This window comes from Scardinius erythrophthalmus (genome assembly GCF_964197995.2).
Source record: "Scardinius erythrophthalmus genome assembly, chromosome: 9".
Taxonomy (NCBI): Eukaryota; Metazoa; Chordata; class Actinopteri; order Cypriniformes; family Leuciscidae; genus Scardinius; species Scardinius erythrophthalmus.
Genome location: NC_138229.1, coordinates 37,242,410 through 37,261,858, shown reverse-complemented (window position 1 = coordinate 37,261,858; position 19,449 = coordinate 37,242,410). Strand labels below are relative to the sequence as shown.

At 40.0% G+C, this 19,449-nt stretch overlaps 1 protein-coding gene across 1 annotated transcript; it reads left to right on the top strand.

Annotated features, from left to right (window-relative positions):
• The first annotated feature begins 317 nt into the window (after positions 1-317).
• LOC308695921 (uncharacterized protein) lies at positions 318-7,314 on the top strand. Its single transcript, XM_081374190.1, has 2 exons — positions 318-566; positions 5,763-7,314. Exons 1-2 carry the CDS (start codon positions 425-427, stop codon positions 6,914-6,916), a joined length of 1,296 nt encoding a protein of 431 aa, XP_081230316.1. The 5' UTR covers positions 318-424; the 3' UTR covers positions 6,917-7,314.
• The last annotated feature ends 12,135 nt before the right edge of the window (positions 7,315-19,449 follow it).

Here is a 19,449-nt window from a genome sequence, read left to right as displayed (position 1 = left end):
GAAACAAATCAAATGAAGGGTTTCTCAAAAAGTTAATTAAGAGTATATGGCAAGAGTTGTGGACACAGTAAGGAAATGGAAGACATTTATATGAAATGAACAAGTCTAAATGTGAGAGAAGTTTGTGGCAAAATAAGGGATGACACATATTTGAATCAACCGCTTGTTAAAATTGGTAAATTTATTTCTCCCCCCCCCCCCTCCCTAAAATTCCCCCCTTTCTTTCCTTCTACATCAACGCTGCTTCACACTCCGTCCCAGCAGGGGGTGGAAATGCGCCAAAGCTGGCTTTCCAACCGCCATTAAATTCAAAAGAAGAAGAAGAGGAAGAAGAAGAAGAAGAAGAGTAGAGGAAGCTAGTTTGGATCGAGACGTTTCAATAATGCAGCGATTCGCATCATCTTAAACTTAAGGAAGACTCAAAATGAGCGGGGAGAACTCCGGGTTTAACAACTCAAATATGTGTGATAATATTGTAATGATGGAGTATATTAAAGTAGAGATTGTGGACATGAGTGATCCAGAACAATGCAGCGTGAAAGATGAAGATACTGATGAACAAAGAGGTTGGTGTCTGTTTTCATCAAATCATCACACGCTTCTTTACATTCCTCGGCTGTAGTCAGAAGTGCTGTTGTTAAATAATCTCAGGTCAGGGGTGTTACTTGTGCTGGAGATCTACTTTCTTGCAAAGTTCAGCTCCACCCCTCATTAAATACACCTGGACCAGCTAACCAAGATCTTCAGGGACACTTGATAATTATATATATTGAGTTTATATATATATATAATATATTATATTGAAATATTTGGACATTTAACACGTATACTTTAAGGATGATTTTGAATGCATGTTGGGTAAGTACAAATGCATGTATAATTTATTCATATATACATATAAGCTAAGCTATCAGGCTAATTGGGTATCTTTATGTTACGCTGGTAAGTAAGCTAACTAATACAGACATTAATGGTCATTATAACGTTGTTCAAGCCGAATTTATCATACCTATTAAAAGTATTTTGAGCCAGTGGGATTGCTTGGGGTCCTAACAGAGACCCGATTTCGAAGGAGGACCTGATTTTGTTACCAAAACGTCTTGTCGAATTAGAAAAAATGTAGTCCCGACCTCGTGCCGACACTACACCAGAAAAACAGAAGAGATGTTGTTGCAAGAGCAAGGGGAAGTTATTGTGATGAAAGAATATGAGGCACGTGATTTTTCTTCTTTTAATTGACGTGCACTGATAAATCCAACGCATACTGCAATATTTCATAAAAAAAAATATATATATATATATATATATATGTCTGGGATTACAGCGCGTTCTGGTGTCTGTTCGAAAGTAGGGGTGGACATTGGGCAATACTGTAAAATTTGGTATTGATCCGATACCGATACTTTTTACTTTTAAAAACAAGGCTCGAAATTTAATCTGTGTGTCCTCAACATTTATTTGGGAGCATTTTCATGACCACTTAAATATTTTGTGATTTGTGCTCATAATGTGCCTGCAATTAAGCCAAAAAAAAAAAAAAATGTATTACTGTAATAAACTGAATTTGCAAACATGAGCTTTGATACAAATTATTACTGGGGAATAGTAATAATAACAGATTAAGAACAGAAAAATAGAATAATAATATAAATATAAAAATAATAATAGAATAAAACAATTATATCGTAACAAAACATAATTTCTCCCTTTCCCAGTACTACTACTCTGGTTTAAAAAATAAATAAACAAAATGATTACTGAACAAATGTTTTAAAACTTCTTTTCAGTTTCTTTTGGTTCAAAAGTTTTGTGAAGGCACAATAATAGAACAAATTAAAAATATTCCCTTTTATTACACTTCTCTGCCTTAGTTTATAAACAAAGTGCACACACTTGTTTGTGGAAAAACAAAGTAAATAAAGTGCAAATAACTAAATAATAATAATAAAAACTACTACAAACCTGTATAGTTCTCAATCTTTGGTTTTTAACCCCAGATCCCTCCTGTGTCCAAGGAAATGTTCCCTGAGACCCCTTTTATGCCCTGTCACCCTGTTACTACTGAGTACAAAGGTTTTTGTTCAGAAATAATAAAACGTTTACATTTTTCCCTTTTATTGCACTGCTTCTCTGGCTTATTAACTGTCCTGCCTTCGAGAAACTCCTTCCTGCAGGACCAGATGAAGCAGAGACTCCCACGTGTTTCTTGGCAAGCTTGCTAAGACAGGGGAATGTTGGCTCATTCATTTTCCCCCAAAGTAGTGGGTCTTGATCCCGTGGAATTGGCTTTTCTTCTGAGTACCGGCACATTTCAATTAAGGCATCAGTCCCAAATGCTGCTGGGATGCAAGGACTTTGGAGTCAAACTCTGACCATATCCCACCTTTTGCTGCAGAGGAGCTTGAGGTAGTTGCGGTAGCCATTGCTGAGGCCGAGCATGAGCTTGATTCAGGAGCTGATGTGAAGAGGCTGAGGTCTGGTTCATTGACTGAATTTCAGTGATGAGCCGTCCTTTAAGAGATTCAACATTTGCCATGTCGCAGAACCCAAGATTTCTAAATCTGGCATCCCGGTAGGCACTAAGACAAGACCATAAAAGGTTTGATACCTCTGAAACGACGCTGGCATTGTGCTGACATCTCAGGAGCCAAATCGGCACTGAAATTTAAAAAATGTGCCGCTGTTGAGCAGAATCGTAAACACCTCTGATTGGCCATTGCATTCACGTGCTCATTGGATATGTCTGTGATTGGCTACAATGATCAGCGCTTCAAAAACATGCTGTAAATATACATCAATGACGCTCTTCACCGAGCGCTTGTACAGATACACACGGGAGTGTTTGAAAGCAGGCGTCTATCGGCGGACCGGTCCACTGACAGACTCCTGCTTGTTCTTTTTAAACGCTCCAGCTCCCGTTTTTTCAAACACTTTCAAACACTTCCGTGCGTTGATCATTGTAGCCAATCACAGCCATATCCGATGAGCATGTGAACACAATGGCCAATCAGAGGTGTTTACGATTGCGCTCAAAGATTTCGGTACCAAAGTTGGTACTTTTTGACAACTCTACTTGCTACCTTGACACTCATAAGATGCAGTTGATCTCAGAAGTGGTGACACCAGGGGAATCACTTTTGAAACTGAAACATGTTTTTCCGTTGATATCTCTCTTGTTACTTCAAATGGTTTCAGAGCATCAATAGAGAAACTGACTGTGGACCAGTCTTCCTCACTTAAGCACAGTGAGGTCTTTCAACTGATTGTATCAGTTTGTGTTTTGGAACTTCAGTTGTTTCTGAACTACTTTGAGCTTCTGCAGCTCTTGTGCTGTGGTGAAAGAAAGCTACAACACCACTGCATCTCTGCTGGATGTGAAGGAGATCAGGGAGAGCCTCAATGGAGTCTTTTACTCCTAAATTTAGGGTGTGTGCAAAACATGGATGATGTGCCTAACCTGCTTTGTGCACAACAGCAACAATATCGGCATCATTATCTGTGATAACAGCCTGAACTTTGTCTGTTATGCCCCATTCATCAGTGACTCTTTAATTCTGAGCAAATGTTGTCCTGAAAAACGACGGGTTTCTAGGACATATGCTTGCATTTGCCAGTTCTCATCAATAATGAGACAGTTAAATAAGCCTCTGTGGCTCCTGATGTCCACATGTCTGTTGTGAGTACGACACTGTTTGCACCATCTAGAGATTTTTTTTTTTTTTTCACTCTTGAACGGCACTCATTCATATTTTCCCTTCCATTAAAGTTTCCCTACTTGTAATCATGTAGCGTGGATCGTGTGTCCTGACATAATTCCTAAAACCGTCAGAGTGGTTGCAGGTCTTTTGCAATCATTTCAGCAAGGCTCCTTGTAATATCCATGGCTCTTAGGGAATCACCTAGGTGAAATAACAAAATAATTTAATCTAGCCTTAAGCCTGTCTACATGTAGATTAAATATAGGAATCCTATAGTGCCCCTTTCCACGGGTAACACAAATGAATATTCCGCCATTTTAATTTTTCAGGTTTGAGGTGTATATATAGATTTAAATTCCAGTGAAATTATTCATTTAGAGAGCATGTTTCAGTGGGCTGAATATATTATTTTATTTCTGAATATATAGTCTATATTTAATCAGTCTGCTATAGTAACAAATATGATGACCAGTTCAGGGTGAATTACACTTTGAAAATGAACATTAATGCTGAAGATCTGATATGACTAAAATAATACTTTCACCACTGTAGCTACCTGGATATTCTTTGCCTCTCTGAAGCTGAGATGACAGTGGTTTCTGTCTCAGTGCTGGGGGTCTGTCCGAAGGATTTATTTCGTTCTGTCTGATGAGCTCTTTTTTTATTATTTTTATTTTTTAAGCTCGCTTTTTCGTGTGTTTTGATTTGTTTATATAAATTAGTGGTGTTGCCACGGTAGCAAATTGCTTTTCTACATACATCGCAGTTCACAGTGTTTTCATTCACGGCAGTGAAATAACTCCACACGACACTCCTTTATTTCCTGTTATGATGCCAACTGTATATATACTTATGATGCCTGTGAAACTGATGTGAAAGGAGAGGTGTATGAAAAATACTGTTTGTCGCATGATTCCCAGTTATATTCATTGAGCATGTTATCATGCACACTAGTATGTTGATAACTTGCATGCAAACCCATTTATTAATATATCGGGTTATTTCCTGGTAGGGACATCAAAAAATTATAATTTGCGTATCTGATTCGAAGTATTTAATTTGTCGTTTGCGATAAACAAAGCATTAAAAACTGAAGAAGAGTATTATTGCAACATGCCAGCGGGAAACATACGGCTCATATATTATCCTCTCATTACAGATGCAGCTTTTTGACTGAACCAATTCTCCTTCTGCTGCAAAAGATGAGAGCACTTTTATACTTTTTTTTTGGGAAGAAAGAGTCTGAGTTTGCGATATATATTTCCTTCCTTACTGCAAAACGCTCGCTCTGTCTGGATGCGCTTAAATCCACGTTAAAGAAATAGTTCACTTAAAAAAAAAAAAAAGATTCTGTCATCATTTTCTCACCCTCAAGTTGTTTTAAATCTGTAAAAGATATTTTGAAGAATGCCGGTAACCAAAGAGTTGTGTTCAGCAGAAGAAAGAAATTCATGCAGGTTTGAAACAACTTGAGGGTGAGTAAATAATGACAGAATTTAATTTTTTAAGTGAACTATTCCTTTAACGTATCATGTATGCGCACTTCAATAAGACGACAGAAATCCGGTTAATGCATTTACATGCTGGGCGAAATGGACGTAAGGGGCAAAAATCGATCAGAGTCGATCAGTTTATGCTTAAGCCATTTATGACCTTTCTCCGATAAAGGAAAATGGATTAATGCGTTTACACGATCACGTGCTTTGTTGGCTTATTAAGCATAATCAGGTTTAATGTAAACACTCATTATTTTGTGATCTCTATAATTTTAACATGTTTTACATTTTTATTTTTTCAACTTTGCAAAGCAGCTTTGCTGCATAATAGCATAAAATAAAAGTTTCCCACGTAAAGCCTAGAAAAAAACTGCATCCCCTGCACTGTTTCCGCCTCATTTTGAACACTTCTTTATATCTTTAATTTGCAAGGCTTTCGGTGTCAGTCGCCTCCAGTTATTTTAGCTGTATCTAGTATCTGATATTTAGCTGTATCGAGCAATATCTAGTATTGACCAGATGTGTGACGTGTTGTCTTCTGTTGTTTACATTTGTCCCCTTTTTTTAGTCCTGGTGGCGGTGAAAGAGGAAAGTGAAGAACTGACTGAAGTGGAGTGGAAACATCAGCATCAGGAACCTCATTTCGTAAGTGGAGAAAATGAAGGTAACCTTAACGATCACATCAGAATTCACTCTGGAGAGAAGCCGTTCACATGCCACGAGTGTGCAAAGAGTTTCACGTGTAAGAAACAGCTCAGCGATCACATGAGGGTTCACACCGGAGAGAAGTCGTTCGTGTGCCGTTACTGTGATAAGAGTTTCAGTCACAACGGACACCTTAAGGATCACGTTAGATGTCACACCGGAGAACGGCCTTACCGATGTGACCAGTGTGGCAAGAGCTTCACTCAAAGAGGACACCTCACCGATCACGTCAGAATTCACACCGCAGAGAAGCCGTTCAAATGCCTGCAGTGTGGGAAGAGCTTCATACAAAAAGGCCATTTGAAGAGTCACCTGAGAGTTCACACCGGAGAGAAGCCGTTCACCTGTCAGCAGTGCGGGAAGAGCTTCACGAACCAAGGAAACCTCATGAGTCACACCAAACTACACTCTGGAGAGAAGCTACACCACTGCTCTCAGTGTGGCAAGAGTTTCTCCGGGGCAGCGCTTCTCAAGAAACACTTGCTGTATCACTTCGGAGAACGGCCCTTCAGCTGTGAGCAGTGCAGCCAGACTTTTTTCTTCGCATCGCAGCTTAAGAGACACCTGAAAGTTCACGCGAATGAGCGGCCCTACACCTGTTCTTTCTGTGACAAGAGCTTTGTGTGGTTCCACAATTTAAAAGACCACTACAAAACTCACACCGGTATGAAAGATCATGTGTGCTTTGAGTGTGGCAAGGCCTTTAGCAGAGCCAACTACTTGGAGCAACACCAAAACACTCATACTGGAATATCACCGTACAAGTGTTCGTACTGCGATAAGAGTTTTAAAGTTTCGGGATCCCTGAAAGCACATGAAAGAATCCATACTGGAGAGAATCTGTTTCACTGCCTGACGTGTGGGAAGAGCTTCACTCATTCAGGACACATGAAAGACCACGAGAGGGTTCATACCGGAGAGAAACCCTACAAATGCCCGCAGTGTGGCAAGTGTTTCGCCACATCGAGTAATCTACAGATGCATAAAAAACAGCATTGTCCAAAGTTGTTACAGTGAGCAAAGTTCATCCTCAGGTCCAAACACTTCCATGTTTTGATGAAATTGTTTTTTTTTGGGCCCTGTGATTTCTGTGATGCGAAATACATGGCTGGGAATCGAGTTATAAAAATGAAATTTATCATATAACATGGAATGTCTAAGAATTTGGCACATTTTGGATGAATAAATCAGGAGTATTGCTGTGCACTTAAACAAATCGCCAGTGTCTGTGAATATCGAATCACAAAAAGACTGCTATTGAAATCTGCATGTTCCGTGTGTCTCTGTGCGAATGAGCGCCTCAGCTTCATGAACTACACATTTTCAAGACGACACAGTTTCTTGAAAAATATATACATTTTAAAATGTTTAATGGTTAAAGCTGCAGCATCATGAATCAATTTACCAAACTGTGTTTTTGTCTTATCCTGAATCACTACGGTACACCTATAATAAGTGTTTATACTGGGACTATTTTAGACTGGTCCAGTATCCGCGTGACTCGTCATAGACATAAACAGAGAGAAGTAGATCCGGCTACAATGTTCGCAAGACGCATGCAGTTCTGTTTATTAACCACTAGAGCACCAAAAGTTACGGACTGCAGCTTTAAATTCTTATAAATTTAATTGATTAGACATGCTTGTTGATTATTAAAATTGATTAAAACCATTAATCATGAATTGACTTTAAAATTGAAAGAGTCTTACAACTTCAGTTATTAATGGGTTAGTTCACCCCAAAATTAAAATTCTGTCAGTAATTACTCACCCTCATGTTGTTCCAACCCCTTAAGACTTTCGTTCATCTTCGGAACACAAATGAAGATATTTTTGAGAAAATCTGAGAGCTGTCTCACTTCTTCATAGGCTTCTCTGTAATTTAAAATTGCCGGCCCAGAAAGTTAGTAAAGACAATGTTTAAAATAGTCCAAGTGACTACAGTGGCTCAACCATAAGTTTATCAAGCGACGAGAATACTTTTTGTGCACAAAAATAATGACTTTATTCAACTATTCTATGAGTTGACGTAGTGTAACAGCACAGCGCTTCTGGGGTTGTACATCAGAACGTAGGCTCACTATTGGCCGACGCTGGTCATGTGTGTGATGCGATTCCACAAAAGCGGAAGTTCAAAGACAATATTCTAAAGACGGCTGCGCACTTGTTTCTCTGGTGCATAAGGTCTATAGTGAGCCTACGTGGTGACGTGCGACCCAGAAGCGCTGCGCTGTTACACTACGTGAACTCACTCAGAGGCCCACGCAGAGGAAAATTAATGGTTGAATACAGTCGTTATTTTTATTGATTTTTTGCACACACAAAAGTATTCTCGTCGTTTGATAAACAGTCACTTGGACTATTTTAAAGGGGTCATGACATGGTTTTTTGTTTTGTTTTATTATGTTGCCTTAGGTACAATTATATTATTACTATAGTTTTTTGGACAAAAAAACTTTAAAATGTAGTGATTTATGATCATTTCCCATCCTGTTTCTCATCCTCTGATTCAAACAGTCTGTTTTAGGGCTGTTTCCCCTTTAAGAGTTCAGTGTTAACACCCACTGTTATGATTGGCTAACGTCATTGCTTATGCATCAGTTATTAACATAGATATAGAAAGCCAGAAAATGAACCATCTGTCCACCACTAACAACTAAGAATGGATTACCCCGTGTCCACATGGACAGTGTGAAGCTATTTTTAATGAATATGTCAGATTTGTAACCAGAAACACTTGAATACGGGTTATTTTGATGCATATGCGCGAGGGAGGGAGAGAGAGAGAGAGAAAGACAGTGAGAGTGCGCGCGCGCGGCCAGGGCGCTCTCGCTCTCTCTGCTCTGCTCGTTCAGTAACATGCGCCCTGTCACAATCGTCTCTACACATCACTCACCGATCAAATAAGGCTTTGGCAGCCCGATAGCAATCTTGTAAAGAGACCCACTCGCTGCACGTCGACGACTGAACTCCTGTGGGGCGCGTGACAACGAATCATGCGCCGATGCGAAATGACTATGAGGCACAGTAGTCTTGTGCTGGAGGCGGTCATATGCAAACGACTGGTGCGTCACTTCGTACCGTGACGTCACTTCTTACCATGGATCCAGAACGAGCTGTATTTAGAGCTTGATTAAATAAATGATTTGTTTATAATGGGGAGGGCGTCTAAAGTTATGAAACTTGCAGGAACTTTTAATGGTACAAAGACCTCTTATATACCAAAAGATCAAGGCAAATTTGGTTTCTCATGTCATGACCCCTTTAACATTGTCTTTACTAACTTTCTGGGCCGGCAAATTTCAATTACAGAGAAGCCTATGGATGAGTGAGACAGCTCTCAGATTTAAGAAAAAATATCTTAATTTGTGTTCCGAAGATGAACGAAGATCTTACGGGGTTGGAACAACATGAGGGTAATTACTGACAGAATTTTCATTTTTGGGTGAACTAACCCTTTAAGAAAGATGAAATCATTGCGCTCTACTGAATCAGGTTGCGTCGATCCATGTAAATTGCATTAATTTCAAGAAAAAATGGAAAGATCAGCACTCCTAAAATTAAAATGTAATAAGATGTAATAAGTGCAGATCTTTCTTTTTTTTCTCTTGACAATAACTTCAGTTATCGGACATGATTACTAAAATTTTATTTAACCATTGTAATGGAATCCAGAACAATTAAAATAGAGAAACATTTTTAATTTGGGAACAAATTCCAGCTGATTTCAGAGGGTCCTATTATTGTAGAAATGATTAGAAATGTTTCTTAATTATTCATTTTATTGAACCATTAAAGCAGAATCCAGAGAAACAAAAAGCGGAAAACCAATTCTGGAAATAATAAAAACGAATTCTGGAAAAAGCTAAATGGTTTTCAAAGGGCCATGAAAAGTTTTTGTGAACCTTTTAATGAATTTAGTTTTATGACTTCAATTAACATGAATACTAAAATTTAACTTAACCATTAAAACGAAATCCAGATAAATTACAGTGAAAAAAAACAACAGATTTTTGGGAAAAATACAACTGATTCAGTAGGTTCTATTGTACTTTTTTTTTTTAACTTAATTATTAAATTGGTAAAGTTTTATGTATTCAATTGATTAGACGTGCTTTTTGCTTATTAATTTAACCATTAAAGCGGAACCCAGATATTAACGAATTTTGGAAAGAACTAAAAGGATTTCATAGGACCCTAAAAATGTTTTTTTGCTAACCTTTTAAAAGATTGTAGTTAAAGGGTTAGTTTACCCGAAAATGATCCCATAATTCACTCAACCTCAAGCCGTCCTGGTGTAAATGATTCTCTTCTATTATATATAAATATATAAATTATCCTGGCTCTTCCCAGCTTTATGAGAGTGAATAGTAACAGAAATTTTGAAGCCCAAAAAAGTGCATCCATCCATCCTAAAAGTAATCCATAAGACTCTGATTGTATTCGTCTGAAAGAAGAACGTCATATACACATAGAATGGCTTGAGGGTAAGTAAATAAAGGGTTAGTTCTCCCAAAAATTATCCCATAAAGTTAAGTTTTATGACTTCAATTAATTAGACATGATTAATAGAATGTCATTTACCATTAAAATAAATAAAATAAAAAAATCCAGAAAAATTTAAATGGGGGAAAATACAGAAATTGTGAAAAAAAAAAAAAAAATTGAATTTGCAGGAAAAAAAAAAGCTGATTTTACAGGGCTCTAGTTTTTTTGTTTGTCTAAGTAAAATGTTTTTTTTTTTTTTTTTATGATTTCTGATGAAGTGTACAATACTCTTATCCAGGTCCATTGTTCTCAATTTCATGTTTTTCTGATAAAAATAGGGAACATGTTTCACTGTGACAAGTTTTGCACACTACTGCTACCATTCGAAGCATTCTCCTCATAACCACTGCTGTGTGTGAAACAGGCCTCATGTTCATGGACATCTCCGGCCTGTTTCATCTTTGTGTTTGTCTTTTCGTTTATGAACCTTGCTTTGTTTTTTTTGTTTTTTTACACTGAATTTTGATTTGTTGTCTTTGACTGCCTCTTTAATAAACTGATGCATATGATTTCCTATAAATGTCGTCTGGTGTTGCTGTATGAATCACTGTCCAGTCCTGCTGCAGCTGATAGGAGTTCAGCTAGTTAGTCTAGCTAGCAAATCTGCATGGCTATAACATAAAGGTGAGAAAAGACTATTAAAAATTTGTTGAAAAAAACTTAATATTTAAAAAGCACCTGCTATAAATTCTTTTATAATTGGCCAGTTAAAAATATATGATCAAAATTTGTGTAAAATACTTAATGAATATTTAAGTGATTTAAATTGATTTCAGTCATAGTTTTAAATGTAATATTTCTGGGGTAGGTCTTCATGGTGTCAGACTGAAAAAAGTAATGCAGCAACAAAATCTAAACATTTTGAAAAAGTAATTAATAGAAATAAAAATCAACCCAAAGTGCAAAAATTTGAAGAATCACCAAGATGAAATCACCTTTAAATGGGGGATGACATATTATGCATGTGATGACCAATATAGTGCTCAATGTCAACTTTTTGATAAAGGCAATTAAAATAAGAAATCAAGCATTCAAAACATTAAAGAAAAGTAGTGAATTGGAAAATGTACTAGAATACCAGAAACTAAAAGTAAATTGTAGAACAATTAAAACAAAGACGAGAATACTGGAGGAAGTATTGCACAACGATTGGACAAGAGACTAGTTTAAATAAATAAATAAAAAATCAACAAATTATTTAGTGTAGATTAAAGTTAGTAAATTCGGGTGCCAGACAGGAGTAAACCTGTCAATATTTTAAGAAAAATAACCCAGAGAGCATAAATACCACCAGTTACATACATCAACTCAAATCCAATAATCACAAAGGACATAGGATTCAGTTTAGAAATATTTTTTTTGTATTTCATACAAGACAGAAACCAGAATTTAAGAAACCACCTTAAATTCTCACTCTTGGTTAATAACCACAAACAAACAAAAACCGCAACAATATAACAAATCTTTGAAGTATGGTCAATGCTGCATACATTTCCATTTCAAAGACCACAGATTCGGGAGTTCCATACTCCCATGAACAAGATCAGATTTTTGCAGAGGAAAAAACAGAAATGTCAATTTTTGTTTTGGGGCAAAAAAAAAAAAAAAAAAAAAAAGCAAATAGAGTAAATAAAATTAAATAAATAAATAAATTACTCGCTGCTCATTTTGAGAGGAACCATACTACGGGATAAAGGGTGTGTGGAAAGTGCAGAGGTGAATTATTGCTTGAGTGTTTGGGGAAAGACCAGCCATGTCTCCAGCACCATAGATATCATATAATAAAGGCTAGATGTCTTACGGCGGAGTCACTTCCGGCATCACCGGTGGCCATCTTACCACAGGAAAGCTGTGAATTAAGGAGTGATCAGCACGCACACAAATCCTCTTATCTCGCTGAAATCTGGACGGATTTACAAACGGTTTGGTTTCTTACAAACGTTATTAACGTGGCTATAATTCTGAATGCTTAAGCATTTTGAACATAATTATTCATATGTATGCAGTGTTATAGCTACATCTCTGACCTTTATAACAAACCAAACCGTTTGAAAATCGGTAGAAAATTGAGCAAGTTATGGTTATTTAAAAGTACATGCACCATGTTACGAGTGAGCGAGCACCCTGGTGGTAAGATGGCCGTCGTGTGCGGATGTCAACCTCCATTGGCCAGCAGCGCGCACGAGACATCTAGTGTAGCTCCCCCAGTGACAGGCATGAGGCAAGAGGTCTTGGTTTACAGGGCTTTAATGTTGGTCAACCCGTGAGAACTGGTTTAAAGAAAATAAATAAATAAATTAACAAAATAATGCTAATGCATGTCTCAACATATTGTGTTATAATCCAGCCCATATACAGCTAGACACTTTATATGTTATACATCAGAAAAAATGGCACATGAAAAACCTATGTCAACACAAACACCCTTATAGCAAAATAAACAGTTAACAAACCTCATTGCTGCTTATCACAAAGAGGTGCTAAACATCCTTTCAGATCTCCCGTATCTTCTTCTGTCTATTTTCTTGTAAATTTATGCACTTAAACACGACAACAGCGGAATAATCAGTCTCTTTCGCCGTAAAGTTTTTCTCCGTGCGTCGCTCAAAAGCGCCCGGCCGGAAACCTCTGGGCGGAACCAATAATTAGTTCCGTCTTACTCTTAACATTCAATTCAGAAGAAACAAAATAGTAAAAGTGCTAACACAGAAATAAACTGGCGACAGGCAGTTACACTCCCACCAAATCACAAGTGATTTCTTAAACTTGGAGACAAACATATTGCATGAATAAATTAAAATGAATTCTATCCTAATAAACTAAACTAAGCTCTATCCTAATAAACAACTAATAAACTGTGTTTTAGTGTATGATAGAACCATCAGTCTGCTTCTACCAATGTAACTGTTTTCTGAATGGGTCTCTCCAGGTAAACAGGTTTGGATGTACGCTTTCCTCTTCCATCCAGGGAGGAGTCACTGATGAGTAACTTGAGTCTCCTCACTCCTCACTCTCACACTCATCGCTTCCAGGATACACCTCGATGACTCTTGCTAGCTTCCATTGGTTTCGTGGTGTAGCAGCATCTTGTAACAGAACAATGTCACCGACCTTTGCATTTCTGCGATTTTTGGTCCACTTCTGTCTGTGTTGGAGATTTAAGAGGTACTCCTTTTTCCATCGTACCCAAAAGTTGTTGGTTAAGAGTTGAACTCTGCGCCATCTTTTGCGGAGGTAGAGATCCTCCTTGACAAACTTTCCAGGAGGAGGGAGAATGATTGTGGATTTCATGGTCAAGATGTGGTTTGGTGTCAAGGGCTCTGGACTAGTAGAATGGTTCAGATGATCAGTGGTTAGAGGTCTGCTATTCACAACCGCCATGGCCTCATATAGAAATGTTCGTAGGGAAGAGGAGTCAAGTTGTCTGGATGACTGTTGTAGAATGGACGCCAGGACACTTCTGATAGTGCGGATCTGTCTTTCCCAGACCCCACCCATATGACTTGAGGCCGGGGTGTTCATGACGAACTCGCACCCCAAATCTTTGAGCTCCTCTTGATCCATCTGTTTCAATGCTTCAATAAACTCACGCCTTGCTCCAACAAAGTTTGTCCCTTGATCAGACCTTATCTGCCTTACTGATCCACGAATGGCGATGAATGAACGCAGAGCATTGATAAAGGCATCTGAGGTCAAGTCATCAAGTGCTTCAATGTGAACTCCTCTGGAACACATGCAGGTGAGCAACAGCCCATAACGCTTTAGCTCCTTTCTTCCTTCCTTAATGTGAAACGGTCCGAAGCAGTCCATTCCACAGTAAGTGAATGGAGCAGTTGTTTCCATCCGCTCTTCTGGAAGGTCTGCCATCCTTTGTTGCTCTGTGCATCTTCGAAACTTTCTGCAACTTGTGCACTTGTGAATATGGGATGAAACAAGCTTGCTGCAACCCAAGATCCATATGCCATTGGCTCGGAGTTCATTAATAGTCATTCCTCGACCTTGATGGTACACTCTTTCATGATAGTGCTTGACGAGCAATACAGAAACATGACTGTCTCTAGGAAGGATTGCTGGATGCCTCACGTGTGGATGTAGGGCAGCATGAGCTAAGCGGCCTCCTACTCTGATTACACCTTGATCATCTAGGAACGGACATAGTTTGTGCAGCTGGTTGGCTTTGTCTTTGAGCTTTGTCTCCTTATGATGTCTAAGGCGTTGAATTTCTTGAGAGAAAGTTGCTTCCTGCACCATCTTGATTATGGTCAGCTCCGCCTCTTTCCTTTCCTCCAAGCTCGAGGCCTCACAGGACTTTGGCTTGAGACCTTTGATTTCCTTAGCACGGCGCTTGAGTCTGGCAACAGCTTTCACCAATCTTGCCCAGTCTGAGAACTTGTGTAGACGCTCTAGAAGTGTTTTTGCTTCTTTTGCCTGAGTGTCATGAACCTGAGCTTTCTTGACCTCTGGGTCACTGCTCTCGATCTCTCCCACCATGACAACTCCAGTTGGTAACTCTTTCTGCCAAAGAAAGTCTGGACCTGTGAACCAGTTAGAAGCTGTGAGTTGTTTTGCCGTGACACCCCTTGAGGCGTGGTCAGCTGGGTTGTCTTCTGAAGCTACATATCTCCATTGTCCGGCCTCTGTACTTAGTTTGATGCGCTCAACTCTATTTGCTACAAAAACATGAAATCTTCTGGCTTCATTACTGATGTACCCAAGTACAACCTTTGAATCAGTCCAGAAACATTCTTGTTGGCAGTCTATTTCTAGTTCTTTCTTAAGCATGTCACTGGTCCGGACTGCTACCACTGCTGCTGACAGCTCGAGTCTTGGTATAGTCATGACTTTAGTAGGGGCAACTCTTGACTTTCCCATGACTAAGGAGCAGTGGACCTCACCTGATGTACTGACTGCTCTTAGATACGAGCACTCTCCATAGCCTGACACGCTGGCGTCAGAGAAGTGGTGGAGCTCATAATGCTGGACCTTGAAGCCTGATGGCAGATAGCATCTTTGGACTCTCACCTCAGCCAAGTTTTTTAGATCTTGCACCCAAGACTCCCACAGGGGTCGAAGGTCATCAGACAAAGGATCATCCCAACTGAGCTTATCACGACACATCTGCTGCAGGATCTGCTTTCCTACCAGGATGAAGGGTGCCACAAATCCAAGTGGGTCATACACAGAGGCAACTGTGGACAGGACCCCTCTGCGTGTAAGTGGATTTTCTTTGACAACCACTCTGAACTGCAGCTCATCAGAAGTCACACACCACTGTACCCCCAGTGCTCTTTCCATCAGTGGTTCTCCCAACATCATGGTCAAATCCTTGACAGCTTTAGCACACTCTTCCTCAGGAATTGTGGCTAAGACTTCTTTGCTGTTGGAGATAAACTTGTGCAATCGAAGTTTGCCTGTGCGACAAAGCTCTCTTGCTTCCTTCACTAATTGGATTGCTTGGTCTTCAGATTCTACGCTTGTCAATCCATCATCGACGTAGAAGTTCTTCTGTATGAACCTGACGGTCTCTTCTCTAAAGCGTTCTTGTCCTTGAGCGGCAAGATGCTTCAGGCCATAGTTAGCACATCCAGGCGATGAAGCTGCACCGAACAAGTGGACTTTCATTCGATAAATGGAGGGCTGGGCTTTAAGATCTCCATCCTTCCACCACAAGAATCTGAGATAATCTTGGTCCTCTTTCTTAACATGGAACTGGTGGAACATACATTCTATGTCACACATAATTGCCACACAACCCTTTCTGAACCGACACAAAACTCCCACCAAGGTGTTCGTTAACTCTGGGCCAGTCAGGAGATGGTCATTCAGGGATGTCCCTTGAAACCTTACGGAGCAGTCAAAAACGACACGGATCTTACCAGGCTTTTGGGGATGATACACCCCATGGTGGGGAACGTACCACGCTGGAGTCTTGCTGACATCTTCTTCAGGGACAAGCTCGGCATCTCCACGAGCTATTGTCTCATCCATGAAGGCCTTATAGTCTGTGTAGTACCGCTCATTTCCCTTTAACTTTTTCTCCAGACATCTGAGACGGTGGATGCCACATATCTTGTTATCTGGTAAGTTTAGTCTTCCTTTCTTGAAGGGAAGTGGCATTTCATAGTGACCGTCTTCCTTGAGTCTGATGCCACTTTCCATAATTGACATGAACTGAAGATCCTCTTGAGAAAGGTGTTCATCTTTCGAAGCCCTTTCTACAAAATCAGATTCCAACACCTTGATGACGTCTGTTGGAAGGATTACTTCCTTGATCTGTGTTCTATAGACATAGTGCACTTCACTTGGGAGATTTGGAAGAACTGATATCACTTGCTTCACAATGACCTGGTGACTTGTTCCAAAAGCATCTCCAAAGTCAAGACATGGGTTGCCATAACCAACTATACTCCAACCCAGGTCTGTTCTCTGAGCAAAGGGCTCACTTTCTTCTCCAGCAACCACTTGTCTTGGTACAAGAGCTTGAGGACAGTTGTAGCCAATTAGTAGGCCGACATCACAGCTCTGTAGGGGAGCAATTTCATCTGCAATGTGCTCAAGGTGAGACCATGACTTGGCAGTCTCTGGTGTGGGAATATGATCTCTGTTTGCAGGGATGAATTCTCTTGAGTAAGTTACTGGCAGAGAGATTATCTTATCCGAGTAGAATCCTCTTATTTGTAGATCAGTCAGCTTTCTGCTAGGCACCACTGTATTTCTTGAAGTCATCATGGAGAGCTTTAACTGGACTGGTTCATCTTTAGTGTGAAGCACCTTTGCTGTCTCTTCAAGGATGAAGGTCGTGTCACTCTGTGTATCGAGGAGAGCGTACACAAGTACTTCATGATTTGGCTTACTTGTAGTTGACAACCACACAGAAATGACTGAGGATGTATGGGTGCTTTTAACGTTCTGGATAACTCTGTTAGATGTTACCTCGCGTGGTGTTCTTGTCATCTTTTCTTGTGAACAATCTGTTGTTCCTTCTCTTGACTTGTCACGCTCCATTTCCCTACCAGTCCTTGTTGACATTCCTCTTTCTTTGCTGCGATTATCGTGTAGGCAGGTTGGATGTCCTTTCTCACAAGTATCGCAGATCTTCCTATTTTCACACTCTTTTGAGCGATGGCCAGGCTTCAGACAGCCAAAGCACAACTTCATCCCTTGAACAAACTTGATTCGCTCAGAGATGGTCTTATCCATAAATTTCCAACACTTGTGTAGACTGTGACCTGACTTCTCACAAAAGAAACAGCTTGTGGAGGAAGCCTTTTCATCTGAGTTAGTTGCTAGTACTTTAGCTCCAACAGCTCTGTTCTTTAAAACCTTGATCTGCTTATCTTCAACAGGTTTCAGAGCATGGAAAGATGTTATTGGGTTATTTGCAATCTTAGCTTCACGTGAGAGAAACTCTACAAACTGCTGGAAGCTTGGGAATGTGTGACTTTCTTCCTCGACTTCTATTACCTTTCTGTTCCATCTCGAGGTCAGCCAGTCTGGAGGTTTTGCAAGTAACTTCTGGTTCTCATTGCAGTCATTAAGTACATTGAGGCCTCTGATCTGAGTCATAGCAGCCTCACAGCTCCGAAGGAAATCAGCAAATTCTTGAAGTTCGATACTGCTTTTGGAGCTTATCTTGGGCCATCCCTCGAGCTTGTCTCTGAAGGCTTTGGCTATGAGGAATGGATTCCCATATCTTTCCTCGAGGATCCTCCATGCTGCGTGATAGGCTGACTCTGAACCAAGCAGGAAGTAGCTCTCTATAGCCTTTTTAGCAGGTCCACCCACATACTTTCGCAAGTAATATATCTTTTCTTCAGTTGGAATGTTTTTCCGATCAATGAGTGTCTGAAACGAAACCTTCCAGTCATTGAATCTGAGTGGGTCGCCACTGAATATTGTTGGTTCAGGTATCGGAAGACGACCTGCACTTATGGACTCTGCAAGTGCTCTAACAAGAGCTGCTGTGCTGTCATCTTGCTTTGAGTGTGCCCAGTCTTGTGGTGAGGAATGGTGCTGCAACAGATTATTTTCATGTTTCGCTTCTTCCCTTTCCTTAATACAGACACTTTGATGGAGTAGACTGCTTATTTCTTCATCTGAGCACTCACTCTGATCATACACTCGCTGACGTGCCTTAGCAGCTTTTAACCTTTTAACTGTCTCTAGTCGCTCCAGTTGTCTGCGCTTTGCATCTAGCACCTTTTGTCTCTCTGCAGCTTCAGCTTCAAGCTTTTCCAATTCCTCAATGCAACACTCTTGTTCTAGTAGTACTTCTAGAGTAGCTTCATTGGCAGCAACTTCAGCAGCGGCATCTTGTCTGCTAGCAGAAATCCGACTTGAATGTCTGGAGCTGCCTTGAGCATGAGAGGACTTAGTGAATTGGGATTTGACACTTTTCTTGTCTGAGACTACAGACCTGAATATAGACGATGTCGCCCTGTGGCCTTGTTCTTCATTTCCTCCACCGTTATCTGCTGTCTCCAAACGATCTTTTACACTTTGGATGATCTTCCTGGTTACTGCATCACAGGTGTCAATTCTGCGACGTGTGTCCTGATCAGGGTTGTCTATGTGCCTCAACTCTTCATAAGCAATGTTCAGATTCTTTGAGGCTACGCTTACTTTGCTGATGTATTCATGTAGCAGGTTGTTAGAGCATTGTCCACTTAGGGCTTGCTTGGCGTCCTTAGCGATAGCCTTCCACTCCTCATAGCTCACAGTGAAACGGTGAGCAAATCTTCTTATTTGCTCACTGTACAGTTCTTGGCCCTTTTCCGTTAATTTTCGGACTCTTTGGCTCCTTCGTGGTTCTTGTGAGGAAGTGTGGTCATCAGCTCTTGTGCCTTTAGTGGCCTGAGGTTGCATGTCTATGCACTGCTGCTCTATATTTTTACCTGCACTAACCTGCTTTCTGCTAGATGTATGACTAGGCTCTGACATTGTTACTTGGTGTACTTAATTTTGGGTTAAATGTAATTTGGCAAGAAACTAAGTGATTCACTT

Coding starts and splice junctions, on each gene's coding strand:
- LOC308695921 (XM_081374190.1), top strand. CDS start 425: ATGAGCGGGGAGAACTCCGGGTTTAACAACTCAAATATGTGTGATAAT. Junction 567..5,762: donor AGATACTGATGAACAAAGAG/GTTGGTGTCTGT, acceptor CCCTTTTTTTAG/TCCTGGTGGCGGTGAAAGAG.